Consider the following 15658-nt stretch of genomic DNA (forward strand, 5'->3'; position numbering starts at 1 on the left):
CTGTGCTACTCACTCAAGGTTCTCCCTGCTTTATAAGCTACAAGTCTAAGATGACCTATAATCAATGAATCATTAAAGCTGGCAATACATGAACAGAATTCAGTAATCAAATAAAATGAAGACTAAAGTTACTCTGACGGGGGCAATGATATGTGTAATCATCATTGTGCTATGTAGTAATTACAAATAAATGATTGTAATTAGTATTTCTTTTGCACAGCTAAAACACAGCATTGCTGGATTTACTGTCAGGAGGGTGGAAAGATAACTTGGAAAGTGAAATTGCTGTGATGTGGCTCTGCAAGCTTCTGTATCTAGACCTGAGTGGGGTAAGCAGCCAGCTCCTCATTCTCCACACTCCTTCAGCAAAAAGTGCTCAGACCCAAGAGCTCCAGAATTGTGGCCCATAAAATTCCATGAGTAACAAAGAGCCTCCTGAGACAGAAAGACATGAGTCCAAATCCCAACTCTGTAACTTACTAGGCAAGTTATTTAAGTATTCAACATCTATGAGCCTCAGTTTCCTCCTCTGTAAAGTGGGGACAATAATACTTACTAGTCATGGCATGAAACTGTGAAACAATGCATGTAATACACTTGGCACAGGCCTGGTGTATAATACATGCTTCATAAATGGCAGCCATTATTATCACCTCTTCCCCTCCAAGAAGGTTCCAACTCCAGTACTGTCCACAAGTGGAAATGTGATGTGTCAATTAATGGCTCCCCTCTGCCCCCAAGCATCCTATCTGTGGCAAAACCCAGGTTGGGAGTTGAGAGAGATGAAAGTGAGGTAATGAGATAATGTTAGTCCTGTTAGAGGGCAGGCCTACATGGGTGTAGTCTCTAAAGCTGGGGATGAGGAGGAAGGAAGGGAGGATACCAATGAAGCAAAAGCAACAGCAGTAAGAACCTCCAAGTACAATCTTGGCTACATTGCAGCAGTGCCCACAGCTGCCTCTGGTCCTGCTTCCCTGCCAAAGTCTTGCTATCCTTTAATTCTTGCTAAGGTTCCTATCTCCCCACCTCATTTGCCATCCTGAGGGTGATGGGAAAAGGCCAAGAGCTAAGAGGCTCTTTGCTCTCCTAGAAATAAGAGGTCAACTCCTAATGTGGCTAGTTAGAATTCTAAATCAATTTCCTTTTTATGCCACATATTGTTATTAAATGCCCCACATCAAGCACCAAACAAAGTTCATACCCCATCAGGGAACTGGGTTCTACAGTGGAACTGACACTGTCTCAGATATGGTATGGGTTACCTAAGACTTTGTGAAGAACACTAGTTCTATGGGGAAATAAATTCTGAGTTCTTGACTTGGAAAATGAGTGACTTGGAAAAGAACTTCAGAAACACAGGACATAGATAGTAAGGTTGTAAACTAAAAATGGAGATAGCAAGATAAGTGTAGGAAGCAATTTTGCTTCTCCTTGCCATAGCGTTTTATTCAAATATTTGTGTTTGGTGTACAGCAGAAAGTAATTAAAAGTCTCCCATGCCAACAGATATAATTTTCTGAAAAAGAACCCCAATCCCATTGCTCTTCTGTTTAGAGCCTTTGCTGGCAGCCTTTTGCTCACTGGATGCTGTTGAAACTCCTTAATGTGCTATTCAAGGTTTTTCTCAAACCCACCTGATACTCACCTTACATCTCCAGTCTGCGACATTTTGTCCTAGGTTCTGGCCATGATTCCTTCCATGAGGATGCAAAGCCCTAGTATTTTGCTAAGCATTTTCACATGTTTGCTGCTCCCTCTGTCTGAAGTGTCCTTTCTACAAGCCTCTCCCCACCCCTTCAAAACCCAGCTTAAATAGTACCTTCTCTCTGAGCCAATTCCTAGGTACAGAGTGACTCACCTCTAGTTTCCAACACTCTTTGGCTTCCCTATTTTTCACACATCAAAGAAACTGTCCAACTTCCTCACCCAACAAAGGGTTAGTCTTCTCTGTAACCCCAGCTTTCCTGTAGAAGGCAGTTCTTGGTAGCACCTATATTTATGTTTGCTGAGTAAACTGATAATCAAATGAATAGCAATTGCAAAGTATTGGGAAGCCAAAATGTCAGTTTTGAAATTGTAATGGACTTCAGGTCCATAAACAATTTTACCATTTTTGTTGTGAATCACATCTGAACCATTTTATCATCACCGAGACTAAAGGTGGGTTCAAGCAACCACACCAACAAGGATCGGACAGGCTTCTAGCTCCTTCCCTTAAATTACTGTTATTTCACTAAGTTCCTGTAGGTCTGTGGGATGGGGGTGGGAATGAATGGAGTGACTCTGTTCCTCTCTAAAGGATAGTTTGGAAGCTGGTTGGTTCCAAAGGAAGCAGTAAAAATCTCTAGGTTCTTTTTGATGTCCCACAGGACACACAAATGAGCAAGGAGCTCAGGAGGACACCATGGATACTTCCCCTTGGACAGTACACATTATTCTACTCCACGGATGTACAGCAGAAATACAAGATGCTGACTTAAGAGGAATGGAGAATGTGTTCTTTAGGCCAGAAGCTCTGACAAAGAATGAGACTAAAAGCAAAGCCTTTTCATCTATGGTAGAAAAGGAGCTTTTAGTTAAGAAAAACTGTAGTATTTAAGTAATAAAGTTTCCTCATTACCTCATATTGTGATCATTCTTTGCCTAATGTTATGTTTCCTGATTGTAATGAATGTGTCTTTGAGTTTGAGTTTGAGTTTCATAATTTTCTTTACCTTTTTTTTTGGAATCAGACAAACTATAAATATCAATCTGTAGCATGTTCTTTTCAATGAAGTTCTAAAACATTGGCAGCACATTACAAAATGATAATGGTACATCTAGAAATGCACTAAACAATATTTGAAATGAGTCTTCTAGAGGGCATTTTCAACATCTTGAAGCAAAATTTTAAATACCATAGTTTGTGAGTTTGTGTCTGTGAATACCTTGAGATATAATTTATATGTAATTGACCCACTGAAAGTGAAGAGTCCATTTTTTTTTTTGTAAATTCACAGGATTATGCTAACATCAATGCAAACTAATTTTAATTTTCCTTCCCCGGAAGGAAACCCGATATCCATTAGCTTTAACCCTCCATTCCAGCCATCCACAACCCCTAGCCCTAAACAACACCTAATCTACATTCTGTCTATATAGATTTGCTTATTCTGAACATTTCATATAAATGGGATTATATAATGTGGTCTTTTGAGACTGGTTTCTTTCACTTAGCATAACGGTTTTGATTTATCCATGTTATAGCATATATTGGCAGTTAATTCCTTTTGATGGCCAAATAATATTGCATTGTATGAATATACAACATTTTATCTATCCATTCATTAGTTGATGGGCATTTGGGTTGTTTCTATCCTTTGGTTATTATAATAATGCTGTCGTAAACATTTGTGTATAAGTTGTTTTGGACATACGTTTCCATTTCTCTTGGATATGTACCCAGAAGTATAATTGCTGGGACATATTGAAACTTAATATTTAACTTTTTGAGGAACTGCCAAATTGTTTACTCAAGTGCCTGTACCATTTGACAGTCCCATCATCAATGTATGAAGGTTCCAATTTCTCCACATCCTTGCCACACTTACTGCTTTCCTTTTTAATTACAGCCATTCTAGTGGGTATGGGGTAGTATCTCCCAGTGGTTTTAATTTGCATTTCTCTAAAGACTAATGATGCTGGGCATCTTTTTATGTGCTTATTGGCCATTTTTATATCTTTTTTGGGGAAATATCTTTTCAGATATCTTTGCCCATTTTTAATTGTATTATTTATGTTTTTATTATTGAGTTATAAGGGGTTTTTATGTATTCTAAATAGCAATTCCTTCTCAGATATATGAATTCCAAATGTTATCATCTTTTTTCTCATTCTGGGAGGTGGTACCATTTACAGGACAAAAGCTTTTAACTTTGATACAGTCCTATTTATCTATTTTTGTCTTTTGTCATTTATACTTTTAATATTATATGCAGGAAACCACTGTCTAATCTAAGGTCACAAAGATATATTTCTGTATTTTATTCTAAGAATTGTAGTCTTAGCTCTTGCATTTAGGTCTGCGATCTTTTTTGAGTTAATACAGCATTGTTTTAATACAAATTTATTGATTAGCTATAACATGTTAATAATTTCAAATGTATAAAAAGTATAAAATAATCTTCCTTCCTCCCATCTCATCCAAATTTACTATATTCCTGCCATGTGCAAGCACTGTTAGGCATGGAAAAAATAGGTGAGTCACTGTCACTATATCAAGAAATTTATCATCCAATAGAAAGTTAAAACTTACAACCTCATGAGCAGTGCCATGTGTGAGACAAATTACTTGCTCTAGACAAAGCCAAAATACTTTCAAACAAGAAAAAATAGAAAGCATTTGTAATCAAGGTTGTCATCTCTACCTCAATATGTATGGTTGTCACTGCCATGGGCACTAAGAAGAGGAAGGAAGCACTGAATTTGGGCTGCAGGTAGAGGGTAACTTCATAGGGGAAAAGGTGCCCAATGTGTGGGTTTAGGATTTAGAAAGGGACAGGGAAATGAACACCCCAAATGGTTGGAATTAAATGCAGCAAAGGCATGAAGGTAGGGCACCACAAAGAAAATCACAGGAATAATCATCATTCTCTGTGGCCAGTCCAAAGGGATAGCTTAGATAAGCCAAATAGAAACACTGCTCCCGGACAGTGAGGGACACCAGGGGGCAGGCAGAGGAACCTGAATCATGTCCTGTTTTGTGGGAAGGAACACCAGGCACAATGAAGCTATGTTTGGGAACATCTGCTTCATGGCAGAGTGTACAGTAGCATAAGGAAAGGCAGCACTATAGCTAATCTCTCAGCCAGAAAGCCTAAACTTTCTATTTGTCTTTTCGTTTGCTCTTTTTTCCTCCCCTTAGCATAAAGTGGGAAGTCTATTTCTGTATAGTTAATTATAAAAAAGAAATCATATATAAACTGGGTCTTTGATGGGCTATTTAAGAAAAGGTCCTCTCCTGTGGGTAACCAAAGGAAACATTTAGAAAGAAACACTTGAGGCAGGCATTTTGCACACTTCATTGTGGAAAACCAGCCCACCCAGCCTGGCAGCCCAGTTAAGACCATCAAAAAATGGATTATTAAGGTAGTGCAATTAGGGAGTTACTAAATCCTCTCAAATGCAGGCAAATCCTAATATAGCATGTAACTCCACAGGCAGGTAGTGGGATAGGCCAGTTTCTCCTCTACCACACAAACAGCCCATATTTAAACTTACTGTTTTATTTTTTTACATCAATAAGTCATTCTAATAAATGTGTAATAAATTTGTTTAGTAGGAAAGAGATGAAGTCTGTGATTTAAATGAACAGAAGTTTAATAATTTATTAAGGCACAGATTGATATGGTGAAGGAAATCACCTATTATGAGGGAAGTGGTTTTAATGTACATTTTGAGATGATTTCTCAATGATAATTATGCTAAAATAAATTTCAAATATTTTTCGGAAGCATCAAAAGATACTCTATAATTCTCCTACTTGGCTTAGGTTATGTAAAACTATGTGCTAAGAGAAAAGAAGCTGTAACAAGGATTATAAAATATTTGCCAAGATGGTTGAGCTTGAGAATGTTTCAAATGTACAATGCACAGATATACACAAAAGTCTTGTGTAGACTCTTGTAGTTGATGCTAAAGTGCAGTTTGAATGGAAACAGTAACTTCTCCCAACACACACACACACACACACACACACACACACACACACACACACACACTGTGCTAAGAGTCCTTCTTTTGAATAGGAACCAAACCCCTATTTGTTGAGGATTCAAAAAAAAAAAAAAGGGCAACATTAGAAGTCTATTCTGCTCATCATGAGTCTTATCAATTCTCTTTCAATGTTCTTCATCTGTTTTCATCTTTCCTAACACAAGGCTGTTGGAAATACTCAGTTCTTGCCTAAGTCCCCACCTAAACCAGGCCAATCTTTAAGAAGCAGCTTTTCATGGGAGATCTTTTTTACAAGAGTGAGTTGAAATGTCCTTATTTGAACTTAAAAGCTTTGGTGCCAAAGAGCTGGAAATAGGCCAAGTCAGGGAGGCCAATTGTGATTTGGCCAAAAGACAAGGGAGAACTGTACATAGAAGGCCTATCGAATTCTTATTATTCTGCTAAGGCTAAAAACAGTAAGGGCAAAAGGACCCAAGCTTGCTCAGATTCAAGTGAGTATCTGGATTAAAGAAAGAGCTGTAGACACATAGTTCAAGGACACACTGGGTTCCACCTTGGGTCTACAGCTGACCATCTCCAGTGGGGGGGGGGCAGAGAAGATATGATCCGGGTTGTTCACCCCCCAGGGATGCTGAGAGGATTAATTAAAGGATGGGTTTGTGAATACTGAAAAAAGCAATGGTGATTAGAAGGCATTGGAGTCGACCATACATCCCACTGTGGTGACCATATATCCCAGTTAGCCAAGGATAGTCCCAGATTTCATTTGTTGTCCCAGCATCTCAACTGGTTAATACTGCCTTTCACTTTCAAAAGTATCTCATTTGAATGACAAACTATAAAAGCCACTGAGTCAGGATAGTCTCATTTCTTTTTCAATAGCTGAGGAAAATATTGCATGTGTAATTTATGCTAGTTAAGGTCTTTTAACATTGGCCTGTTGAAATAATGCAAAAACATGAGCCAGACCTAAACAATTAGGTTGAATCATAATCAGTTGACTGGCACTTCCCAGAGATGGCTATGAATGTCTCCACTGTCTGCTTCAACCAGCAAAGCAGGCCTTTTCTCAGGCCTGGATCAAACTGGTCTCTGCTGGTGCTACACAATTCAGGTGACCTCCAGCTTCTCAAGTCTTTTTAGCTCCCTTGGTTTCCATGACACCACACTTCCTGGTTTTCTCTCATCTCTCTGATAGCCCCTTTGTGAGATTCTCTTTCGCCTCTGACCCATGGGTGGAGACTTCCTCAAACTGAGACCTTGTTCTCCTGTTCTTTCTTGATGTGATCTTTTATATCTCAGAGCTTGACCTTGATGTCCAGCAATGGCTAGCAAATCCAATTTGAATAAGGTAAATCCATAATCTTACCTGTTAAGTTCTAGGCCCTCATCCCCAATACGCGCTACAGTGTTCTCCTCCCAGATGGACTGTCTATATCCCAAACTCACCCTACCTAAACTGAAATCATGACTTCTCCAAACATAAAGGACCCTTTCAGCTCACATCAAGGGCCCCACCTTGCTTTTCATTGACAGTTGAAATGCTGATTATTTTTACCCTTTTCTTTCATTCATCTATATCCTATGTTCTACCAAGTCCTGTTGGTTTCTTCAAAGTTCTCGTTTCTGTTTTTCTGGCAGTCAAAACCAAAAATCTTTCTATGGCTTACAAAGCTCTGAGTGGTCTTGCTCCTGTCTACTTCTCTTCTCCATCCACCTTCATGTCTTACAATTGTCTTCCCTGTTTTCTACATTTTGACTAAACAAGTCTTCTTCAATTCCTCTAATACATACAACTTCTTTTTGTTTTGAAATTTTCAAACATGCTATTCTTTCAGTCTATAACATACTTCTTTCCTACTTCCAACTCCCTTCCCTCTTTCCTGGCTAATTTCTACTCTTCATTCAGGTCCCCACCTAAATGCCATTTCCTCAAGGAAACCTGAGGTTTATACCCTATATGGAGTCAGGATTTAGATTCCAGAACTTTTCAGGGCACCCTGTTATATGATTTTATTGCATAGTATACTAGTCATCCTAGTAACTTACCACACTTGTAAGTGGGTTCCTAAAAAGGTGAGTTGATTGAAGGAGAGAAGTCAAGTATATCTCCTGACGTAATTCTAAACACAGCATACCCACCCCAAACCTTTCCCCTGATATTGTCTCTATGTAGGATGTCCTTCTCTTTCCCTCACCCTATTCTTATCTTAAGTAAAATTCACTTGATATAGTATCTCCCCAATAACTGTCTCCCAAACTATAAAAATCTCCCTTTAACTCAATAAATCTTGGCGATTAAATTGTGGTTACTTTTGCAGTTACACATACACTGGCTTACACCGTAAGAGCTCCTCTGTGTGCGTGTTCAATTCCCCAAGTACATTACAAAACTCCTGAAGATCAGGCATTGAGACTTGTATTTCCTTTTTATGGCCCCTTGGTGCCTAATCTGGGGCTGTACAGAACATGGTCAATAGCCAACAAGTCCTCTGTATGACAAAATGTCTCAAAGCTACACTGTCAACTTCCAACTTGTCCTAGGGACTAGTACATATCTGCGACAGACCACATCTCATGCTGAAATCAGGACAAGAATCCAAGACCAACCCTCCTTCTTAGAACAAGCAGCTCATTCATCAGCGATGATATAAACAAGTGTTTGCCAACAGATTTCTTATCTTCGGAAAATCATTTCAGCAACATAAGAACTGAGACAAAAATCCACTAAGACATTCTTTATTGGTCACTTATTTGCAGACTAACATACTCAGACTTTGCAGTCCATGAAAATGTGTCTGCAGAATAAAATCCATAAGTTCATCTCTATAACTCCTAAGAAGATGGAACTATCATGGAGCACCTTAAACATAAAGAGAGTACTTCTACCTCTTGACCTCCAAGTCTTCAGTGATGGGTCCATTCTTCATGTAAAATTGTGTGTGTGTGTGTGTGTTGTTAGAGAAAGAGAGAAAAGGAGAGGAGAGAAGATGATGAGGGCAGGAGAGGGAAGAGAGATAGACAGATGATAATGTTGATAATGACAGCTGAGTTCGTAGATTTAGGCAGCCTAGATAGAGATCGTATTACTAGACTCACTTTATTCAACAAGTGTTTATAACAGATGTATTATGTGACAGACCAGTGTCTAGTGAGGAAAATTCAAAGATAAAGGGAAAGGATCTTCAGGAAGCTTTCAATCTGGCATAGGAAACAGAAAGTTTTAAAAAATTGTGGGACAAAGAAGTGAAGCACTGTGATGAGTGCCAACACAGAAGTGGTGGAGATTCTTAGAAGCCAGAGAGGAACCCACTAACTCTGCCTGAAGGGTTCTAGAACAGCTTCCAGAGAAAGAAGCCTCAACAGACTGGAGGGAGCAGGAAGAAACAACATCACCATAGAGGTCAAGGTTTCTGTTTCAAAACAATCACTCTAGGCTTCAAGTTCTGCCAGCCAAAGCTCATTATTCACAGATGATCAGGTCTGTAAGGACCCAAACTTACTTGCCCAGCGTTCAATCACAGGGGAGGCAAGAGAAACTAGAAAGTAAATTCCCAATTCGTTCATCCTGTGGCTTATTGGCAGCCCTGGGGAGACAGTTGATGGGAGCTTAGTAACACAGAGCTTCATTGGCTATGTCATATTCATAACTGACTTTGGGCCTATTTCCAACAAAAATGAGGACAGCTAGTGATCCAGAGTGCCAGCCAAGTGCCAGAAAGTGCCAAGTACTTTACACTATTCTCTCACTGGAATCTCTGAGGGACTTTATGAGGTAGTAGTTTCCCTATTTCATAGACAAAAGGAGAAAAATCAACATTTAAGCGCCTGATATTTTCCAAGCACTAAACAGAGTTTTATATACATTACCAATTCACTTAATCTTCAGAACACCCCTATGGATTAGGTACAATTAAACCTGTTTTAAAGATGAAAAAACTGGTGCTCAGGGAGGTTAGGTAACTTACCTAAGAACACACAGGAGGTACATCTAAGATCTGAACTATCTACTAGGTTGAAACATTTGAAATAACATTTTCTGGCTGATTTGGTCTAGTAATACAATTTCAAAGGATTCCACTTAAGGTTTCCCAAATCCATATCTATTCACCTTCTATTATGCTCTCTCATAAAAGGGAACTGGCTTTTAGATGTAGCTGTAGATGCATATGTACATAATATATATACACACACATATATATAAAGCAAGCATGGCAAAATGATAATAACTGATTCTAGTTGCAGGGTGTATGGGTAACCCTTATTTTTGTAACTTTCCTATAAGTTTGAAATTGTTCAAAATAAAAAGTTGGCTGGGTGGGAGGTGACTTGTAAAGAAACTCCTGACAAAACCCTTAGTAAAAAGCTATTTGATTCACTCAAACAGGATTTTTGTGCTGCCCAAACTCAAACACTTAACTTTATGAGGGTAAACAATTTATATTGAAAATTAATTCTATAGTCCTTATGGGCTGGCAGACTTTATCTGTAAAGGGCCAGAAAATAAACATTTTGGGCTCTATGATCCACATAAAACTCTGTTTTGTTTTATTTACAACCCTTTAAAAATGTAAAAGCCATTCTTAGCAAGAAGGGAGGCTAGCACAAAAACGAGTCAAGGCTCATAATTTGCTGCCCCAGATACAGATGAAATTCCATTGAGTTCTATCTAAATAATAAAAGTCATAGTCAGGAAAACAAGTCAGAAGCTTTCATTTCTGGAATTATTTCAAAATTGTCTGATCTGGGTTCAGGGAATTAGATGGCTGCCATCAGCGACTCTTGTACTGGGAGAGGCCTCCTTAGGCAATGGTTCTTTGCAGTCTTCCCTTTAAATCCTGAAGTCCTCAAGAACAAAATGCAGTATTCAACTAGCATTTCTAACAGCATGACACTTGTCACACATGCAGCTTTGTCACACTTTGATCTGAAACGTTTTATTTAATGTTGAGCAGAGGGCTCACTTTGAGCTTTAACCTCCAAAACTTCAACTATGCATCCTTGGCAAAAGCAGCAGAGGAAGAGAGAGATGATTATAGCAAAAACATATCTACTATAATTCTATTTGGCATATACATTCTATTTTATACTTGCTATTACTGTAAGTTATACATTTATGTATAAGTATTACCACATATGAAGCCACGCATATTGCACTTCACAGGCAAAGTAAAAGCGCTCCCAGGGTAATTTGGAAGCGACTCAATTTCCATCTTCTATGATGCCTGTAGGTGCCAGTCTTTTCTCTCTCCTGTTGCTGTAGTTTTTAATATAGGTCCACCACTCTCATTTGTTTCCATGTAGTTTTGATGCTTCCACCTAAGAAAACTGAAACCTACATCCACTGACCACACTGTCCTGTCCTCTCATGCCCTCACTCTTATTGGACTGCCTTCTTATCATAAGAAGAGCCACTATGCCTTGATGTTTATATTTTTCCAAAGTCACCAACTGAGTGAGACCCAGTCGTTATCCTCTGTACTGCCCTTCTCCTCAGACTCCAGGTTTTCAGGCATCAATTCCATTCCACCACTACTCCCTATCCTCTTGCTTTCTTCACCCATTAAACTCTCAACTCCAGACACAAGACTGTAGGTAACAACAGCAAAAGCTAAGAAATCAGACTTCTAAATTTAAATCTTTCTTATTTTTATAAATTAAGCAAAATTATGTAATCTTTTGTGCCTCAGTTACTACTTCTGTGAAATGCATATGATAGTGTCCTCATTCACCACAGGTAAGGTTGGAATCAGGGTGATAAGAAGAAAACTAAACCCCAGCCTTATAAGATGCCCTTTAGTTTGAAGAGAACTGTGAATTCTTTTCAGACTCATAAACAACTTAAGAAATTTTTAGTGAACAAAGAGCATGGTGTCTGTCCACAGTTGCAACCAACAGAGCCAATCCGACTCAGACAAAACGATGAGAGTTTGTTGAATAAAAGAAAGAATTCACCGATGCTGTTCACGTATTTTTCAGCTGGGGTCATAACACTGTTACAGGACACTAACTGGACTCTGTTTTGAATAAAACAAAGTTGAAAAGCCCCAATAATTAAAAAAAAATAAAAGAACTGTATGTTATGAAAGCCCAGCTTCAGAGGAGCTGAATTGCTAGTTTTCAAAATTTGAAATTATAGAGAGTTCTTATATTTTTAAATGTTGCTACATGACTGCCAGTTATGGGTTAGAACTCCTTAATCACCAGTATCCACAAAACTCTCTGGTACTAGAGAGTGGCCCAGCTTTAGGTATTTTCATCTATTCTCCAGAGACAAGTGTTAAACCTTCATGGATCCACTCGCTGGGAATCTTCACTTTCCTGAGACCCCCCCTAAACTGGATTTCCAGCCTTTTGGCCTCTGCCATCAACCAACCCCATGCTTGAAACAGTGCAAGACCCCCTCCTCGTCAGATTGGTCTCTGGATATAAGTCTCACAAAACATACTTGCTAATCTCGGTCTGCTCAAATTAAACCTAGCCATGCCTCCACCCTTGACCAAAAAAGAGAGGGAAATCTTCTTTCTCTTCTGTTCTCAGCTATCAGTGCATGCAGCTCCTGGGTCATGTTTTTGTTTCTTATTGCTCTGTGGGTCCTGCCCTTAGAAATTTGTTTGCATCTGGTTTCTCTGGCTGCTGAGAAGGCTCTAGCTGGGACTCATGCTACTGGCTTTCCTTGCCTGCAGCTACCAATGCAGTTCATCCCACGCTTAGCAAACTGCCAGCTGTAGTCCATACGCAAGTCAGGACTTGACCTTGGTCCTTGGACTCCTTCAAATAGAAACAGTGGTTTTAATCCTCATGATTAGAGGACTTATCAACAATAACTCATTTGTCTTATGTTTTGTCCTATCTACCTAGACAGTAACATCTGTCTATGTCCTGTGTTGTCCAGTTTCCTCAGTTTCACCTTCAGGGTGTCAGCTGTGCAAACCCTTTATTTATTTAAAGAGGCCCCTGAATGGCCTAAGCCATACTATTTCCTAACCATGGCCTGGAACTAAACCCCACTTCTCCACCCCTAAACCTAACATTCATCAGTGTGTTTGTAAAAGGCCACTGCACACATGAGAGTATCCATCCTCTAACTCAATGTCCTCATCTAGGTAAGAAACAAATTTTATGTATGCAAATGTCTCTAGATCCAGAGCCTTGCCTTCAGACAAACCCGCTCGATCCAAAGTTAGGAATCCAAAGGTTAGGAAAACAAAAATTGGTACCAAAGACCGACTGTAACAGAGCAAAGGGAGCATTATGGACATAAATTATATCAGATGTGGACTAATCTGTTAACATTAGGAAAAGGGCTAAGTCCAGATTCATTGAAGAAGCAGGTTCTAGAATACAATAGAAGTGTTAGGAGCCTGTCTGAGCTTGTCTCTGGTAAGATGCTAAACTAATTATGGTTCACCTGTGAGCTGAGCTCCGATTTAGTGTCATAAAGGGAAGAGGTGGAGAGAGAAATAAGCACGAGAAGAGCAGAGAGACCACTGGAAGGACAGTATCAAAACAGCAATTACGGTCTATAAATTTCTTTGAAGAAAGAAAGGCAGTGGGGGAGTAGGAAATAAGAGATGCTGATATGAAATGTGTTGAATGGTGCTGCATAATAATCAACATTTACATAGCAAACATAATTTTTAAGGCACCATATCCACATGATCCTGCTGAAATTCACAAAAAGCTTATGGAACAGGCAACAATTATAAAGTTTTTAACACCATTTCAGAGAGAAAAAAAGAGACTAGAGAAAGTTACCTTACTTAAGGTGTGAAGTAAGTACCTGAGTTTTAGTTCTCAGGCTCTAAAACTCATGCTCTTGAAATAGAGGGAAATGCTCAGTCTCTCTGACTCTATCTTGCTCAAGTTGGCAGGCTAAAGCTCCTGCTTTGGACATGCTAACCATTAGAGAAATTATGCTTGGGACTTGAGTTTTTACAAAACACCCCCTCCCATTTTCAGACTTTGGGTGGGTAACGAATACTCTTTCAACTATTATCAGTGGGTCCCAAACAATATTCTGAAAGTCACCAAAACTGGAGTGCATTCTATGTGATTCCATTTACATACAGTGCAGGATAAGAGAAGACAGAGTTATAGTGACAGAAATCAGAACAGTGCTTTTCTATAGGTAGTTGAGAATGACTGGGAAAGAACATGAAGGAACTTTCTGTTCTTTATCTTGACCAAGGTATAGGTTACATACATGTATACAGTTTGCAGACTGAATAATTAAGAGCTGAGTATTTACAAATAAATAAATAAATCAGTACCAAAATTAAAGAACCTATTAAATATATTACAATTTTGAAATCTATGAAGTCTATCATCTATATTTATCATCTGTCAATTTTATTATGTCTATCTATCTATAAGTATTAAGGTTCTAGGTTATTTTATGTTCGGAACTAGTTAGTTCACAGAAAGCTCTTGAATCCATCATCATGGCAGCACTCTATGACAAAGTCCAGGTTCAAAAATAGAAGTTAAGCACTGCAATTATTGTTCACATTTGAACTTTGTTGACAGCACAAATTAAATATACTCAAGCTACTTCAGGAAAGCAGGCACACCGAGTAAATTACCCGACATGCTTTAAGATGCTATGAGTAAAGAGAAGCACTGTTTGCACTTGGTACAAGCTGCTTTTGTTAGAGGAGTAGAGGAAAGAAAGGCCACTACTTTTACTACAATTTGGTCAATATCCTTCAATTACGTGTGCTCAGATTCTCACATCCTAAAGGTTGGTTGGAACTGAGTGGCAGCTACCAGATACTCCTTCGTTATCTAGTTTGAAAGTGCCATAGTGCCTACCACCCCCTACTGAACACCAACTCCCTCACCTACTTATATTTAATATCTAACCCGGTGATATTTTTCAATTTCAGATTCAAAGTATGAATAAATTCATAACAAAAACACTGTAGTTTTATAGACAAATTGAACCATATTAATAAATTTTCTGGAATAAAAATCAATTGAATACAGGCTATACTTACTCGCAGAGCAGGATTCCGTTTTCTAACCCTGTCCGAAAATCTTTATCACCAAAGCTTCTGCCGGTTACTTGCTACAAAAAAAAAAAAAAAAAAAAAGAAAGAAAGAAAAAGAGCATAAATTTCATTTTTTGAACAGGAAGCACAGTGGTTTGTTTTCTTTTTTCTTTCTTTTATATCTTCTCTCTCTTAGATATTTAAGAGCCTTGAAATAACTGGTGGCATTCTAAGAATGGGAAAACTCTATTACGTATGAATTTCCTTCCATGAGTAGTTTTGCTTAGATCAGCTAATCTTAAATTTAGACCATTTCTCTGAAGGTTTTTTTCCTTATCTAATACCTTTAAAAATATCTCTTCTTCCCAATAAGGATGTTACTTTTTGACTGTGGCCATGATAAGTTAAGGCACAGCCTCTTTAATCCTGAGGATGCAATCCACAGACTTTCAAAAGCCTGCAGAAAGCACCACCTAAGGATAAATTGTCTATTTGTTAAAACGTTAGGGGGGGAACTGAAGGGGAAGACTTAAACCTCTAACCTAGAAAGAATAAGACAAAAAAATTAAAGCCAATATCCATAATAACATGATGTTAAAGAGGAAAATAAAAGCTGGGAAATAAGAAACCGTGACAGCTCAGAACTGATGACCATTCTTGATTTCTCTGGCTCTCAGCAGCCCTTTGGCCTAGGCATGAGGGCATTCATTTATTTGTTCAATATTTTCTGAGCATCTACAACATGCCAGGTAAATAAGCATACTATAAACCCTAAAGCAACCTCTAAAACACCAAAATAAAAAATTATAGCTAATGAAAAAGGAGATAAAATGAAACCATAAAAAATTACTCTAACAATAAAAACAGCAAAAAGAAAAAGGAGAAAAAGGAAATACGGAAGAAATAGAACTCAACTAGCAATATTATAGACTTAAATCTAACCATATCAA

At 38.4% G+C, this 15658-nt stretch overlaps 1 protein-coding gene across 13 annotated transcripts in view; it reads right to left on the reverse strand.

The window, feature by feature from the left end:
* The window catches only part of LIMCH1 (LIM and calponin homology domains 1), a 332907-nt gene that overhangs the window by 195388 nt on the left and 121861 nt on the right, over window positions 1-15658 (reverse strand). For all 13 annotated transcript variants that reach the window (XM_036227982.1, XM_016160713.2, XM_036227975.1 and 10 more), the window contains exon 2: window positions 14715-14785. In XM_036227982.1, coding sequence (XP_036083875.1) covers window positions 14715-14785 — 71 coding nt within the window. The remainder of the gene's footprint in view (window positions 1-14714; window positions 14786-15658) is intronic.

The sequence above is a fragment of the Rousettus aegyptiacus genome, unplaced genomic scaffold (genome assembly GCF_014176215.1).
Source record: "Rousettus aegyptiacus isolate mRouAeg1 unplaced genomic scaffold, mRouAeg1.p scaffold_m13_p_10, whole genome shotgun sequence".
In the NCBI taxonomy this organism is placed as follows: Eukaryota; Metazoa; Chordata; class Mammalia; order Chiroptera; family Pteropodidae; genus Rousettus; species Rousettus aegyptiacus.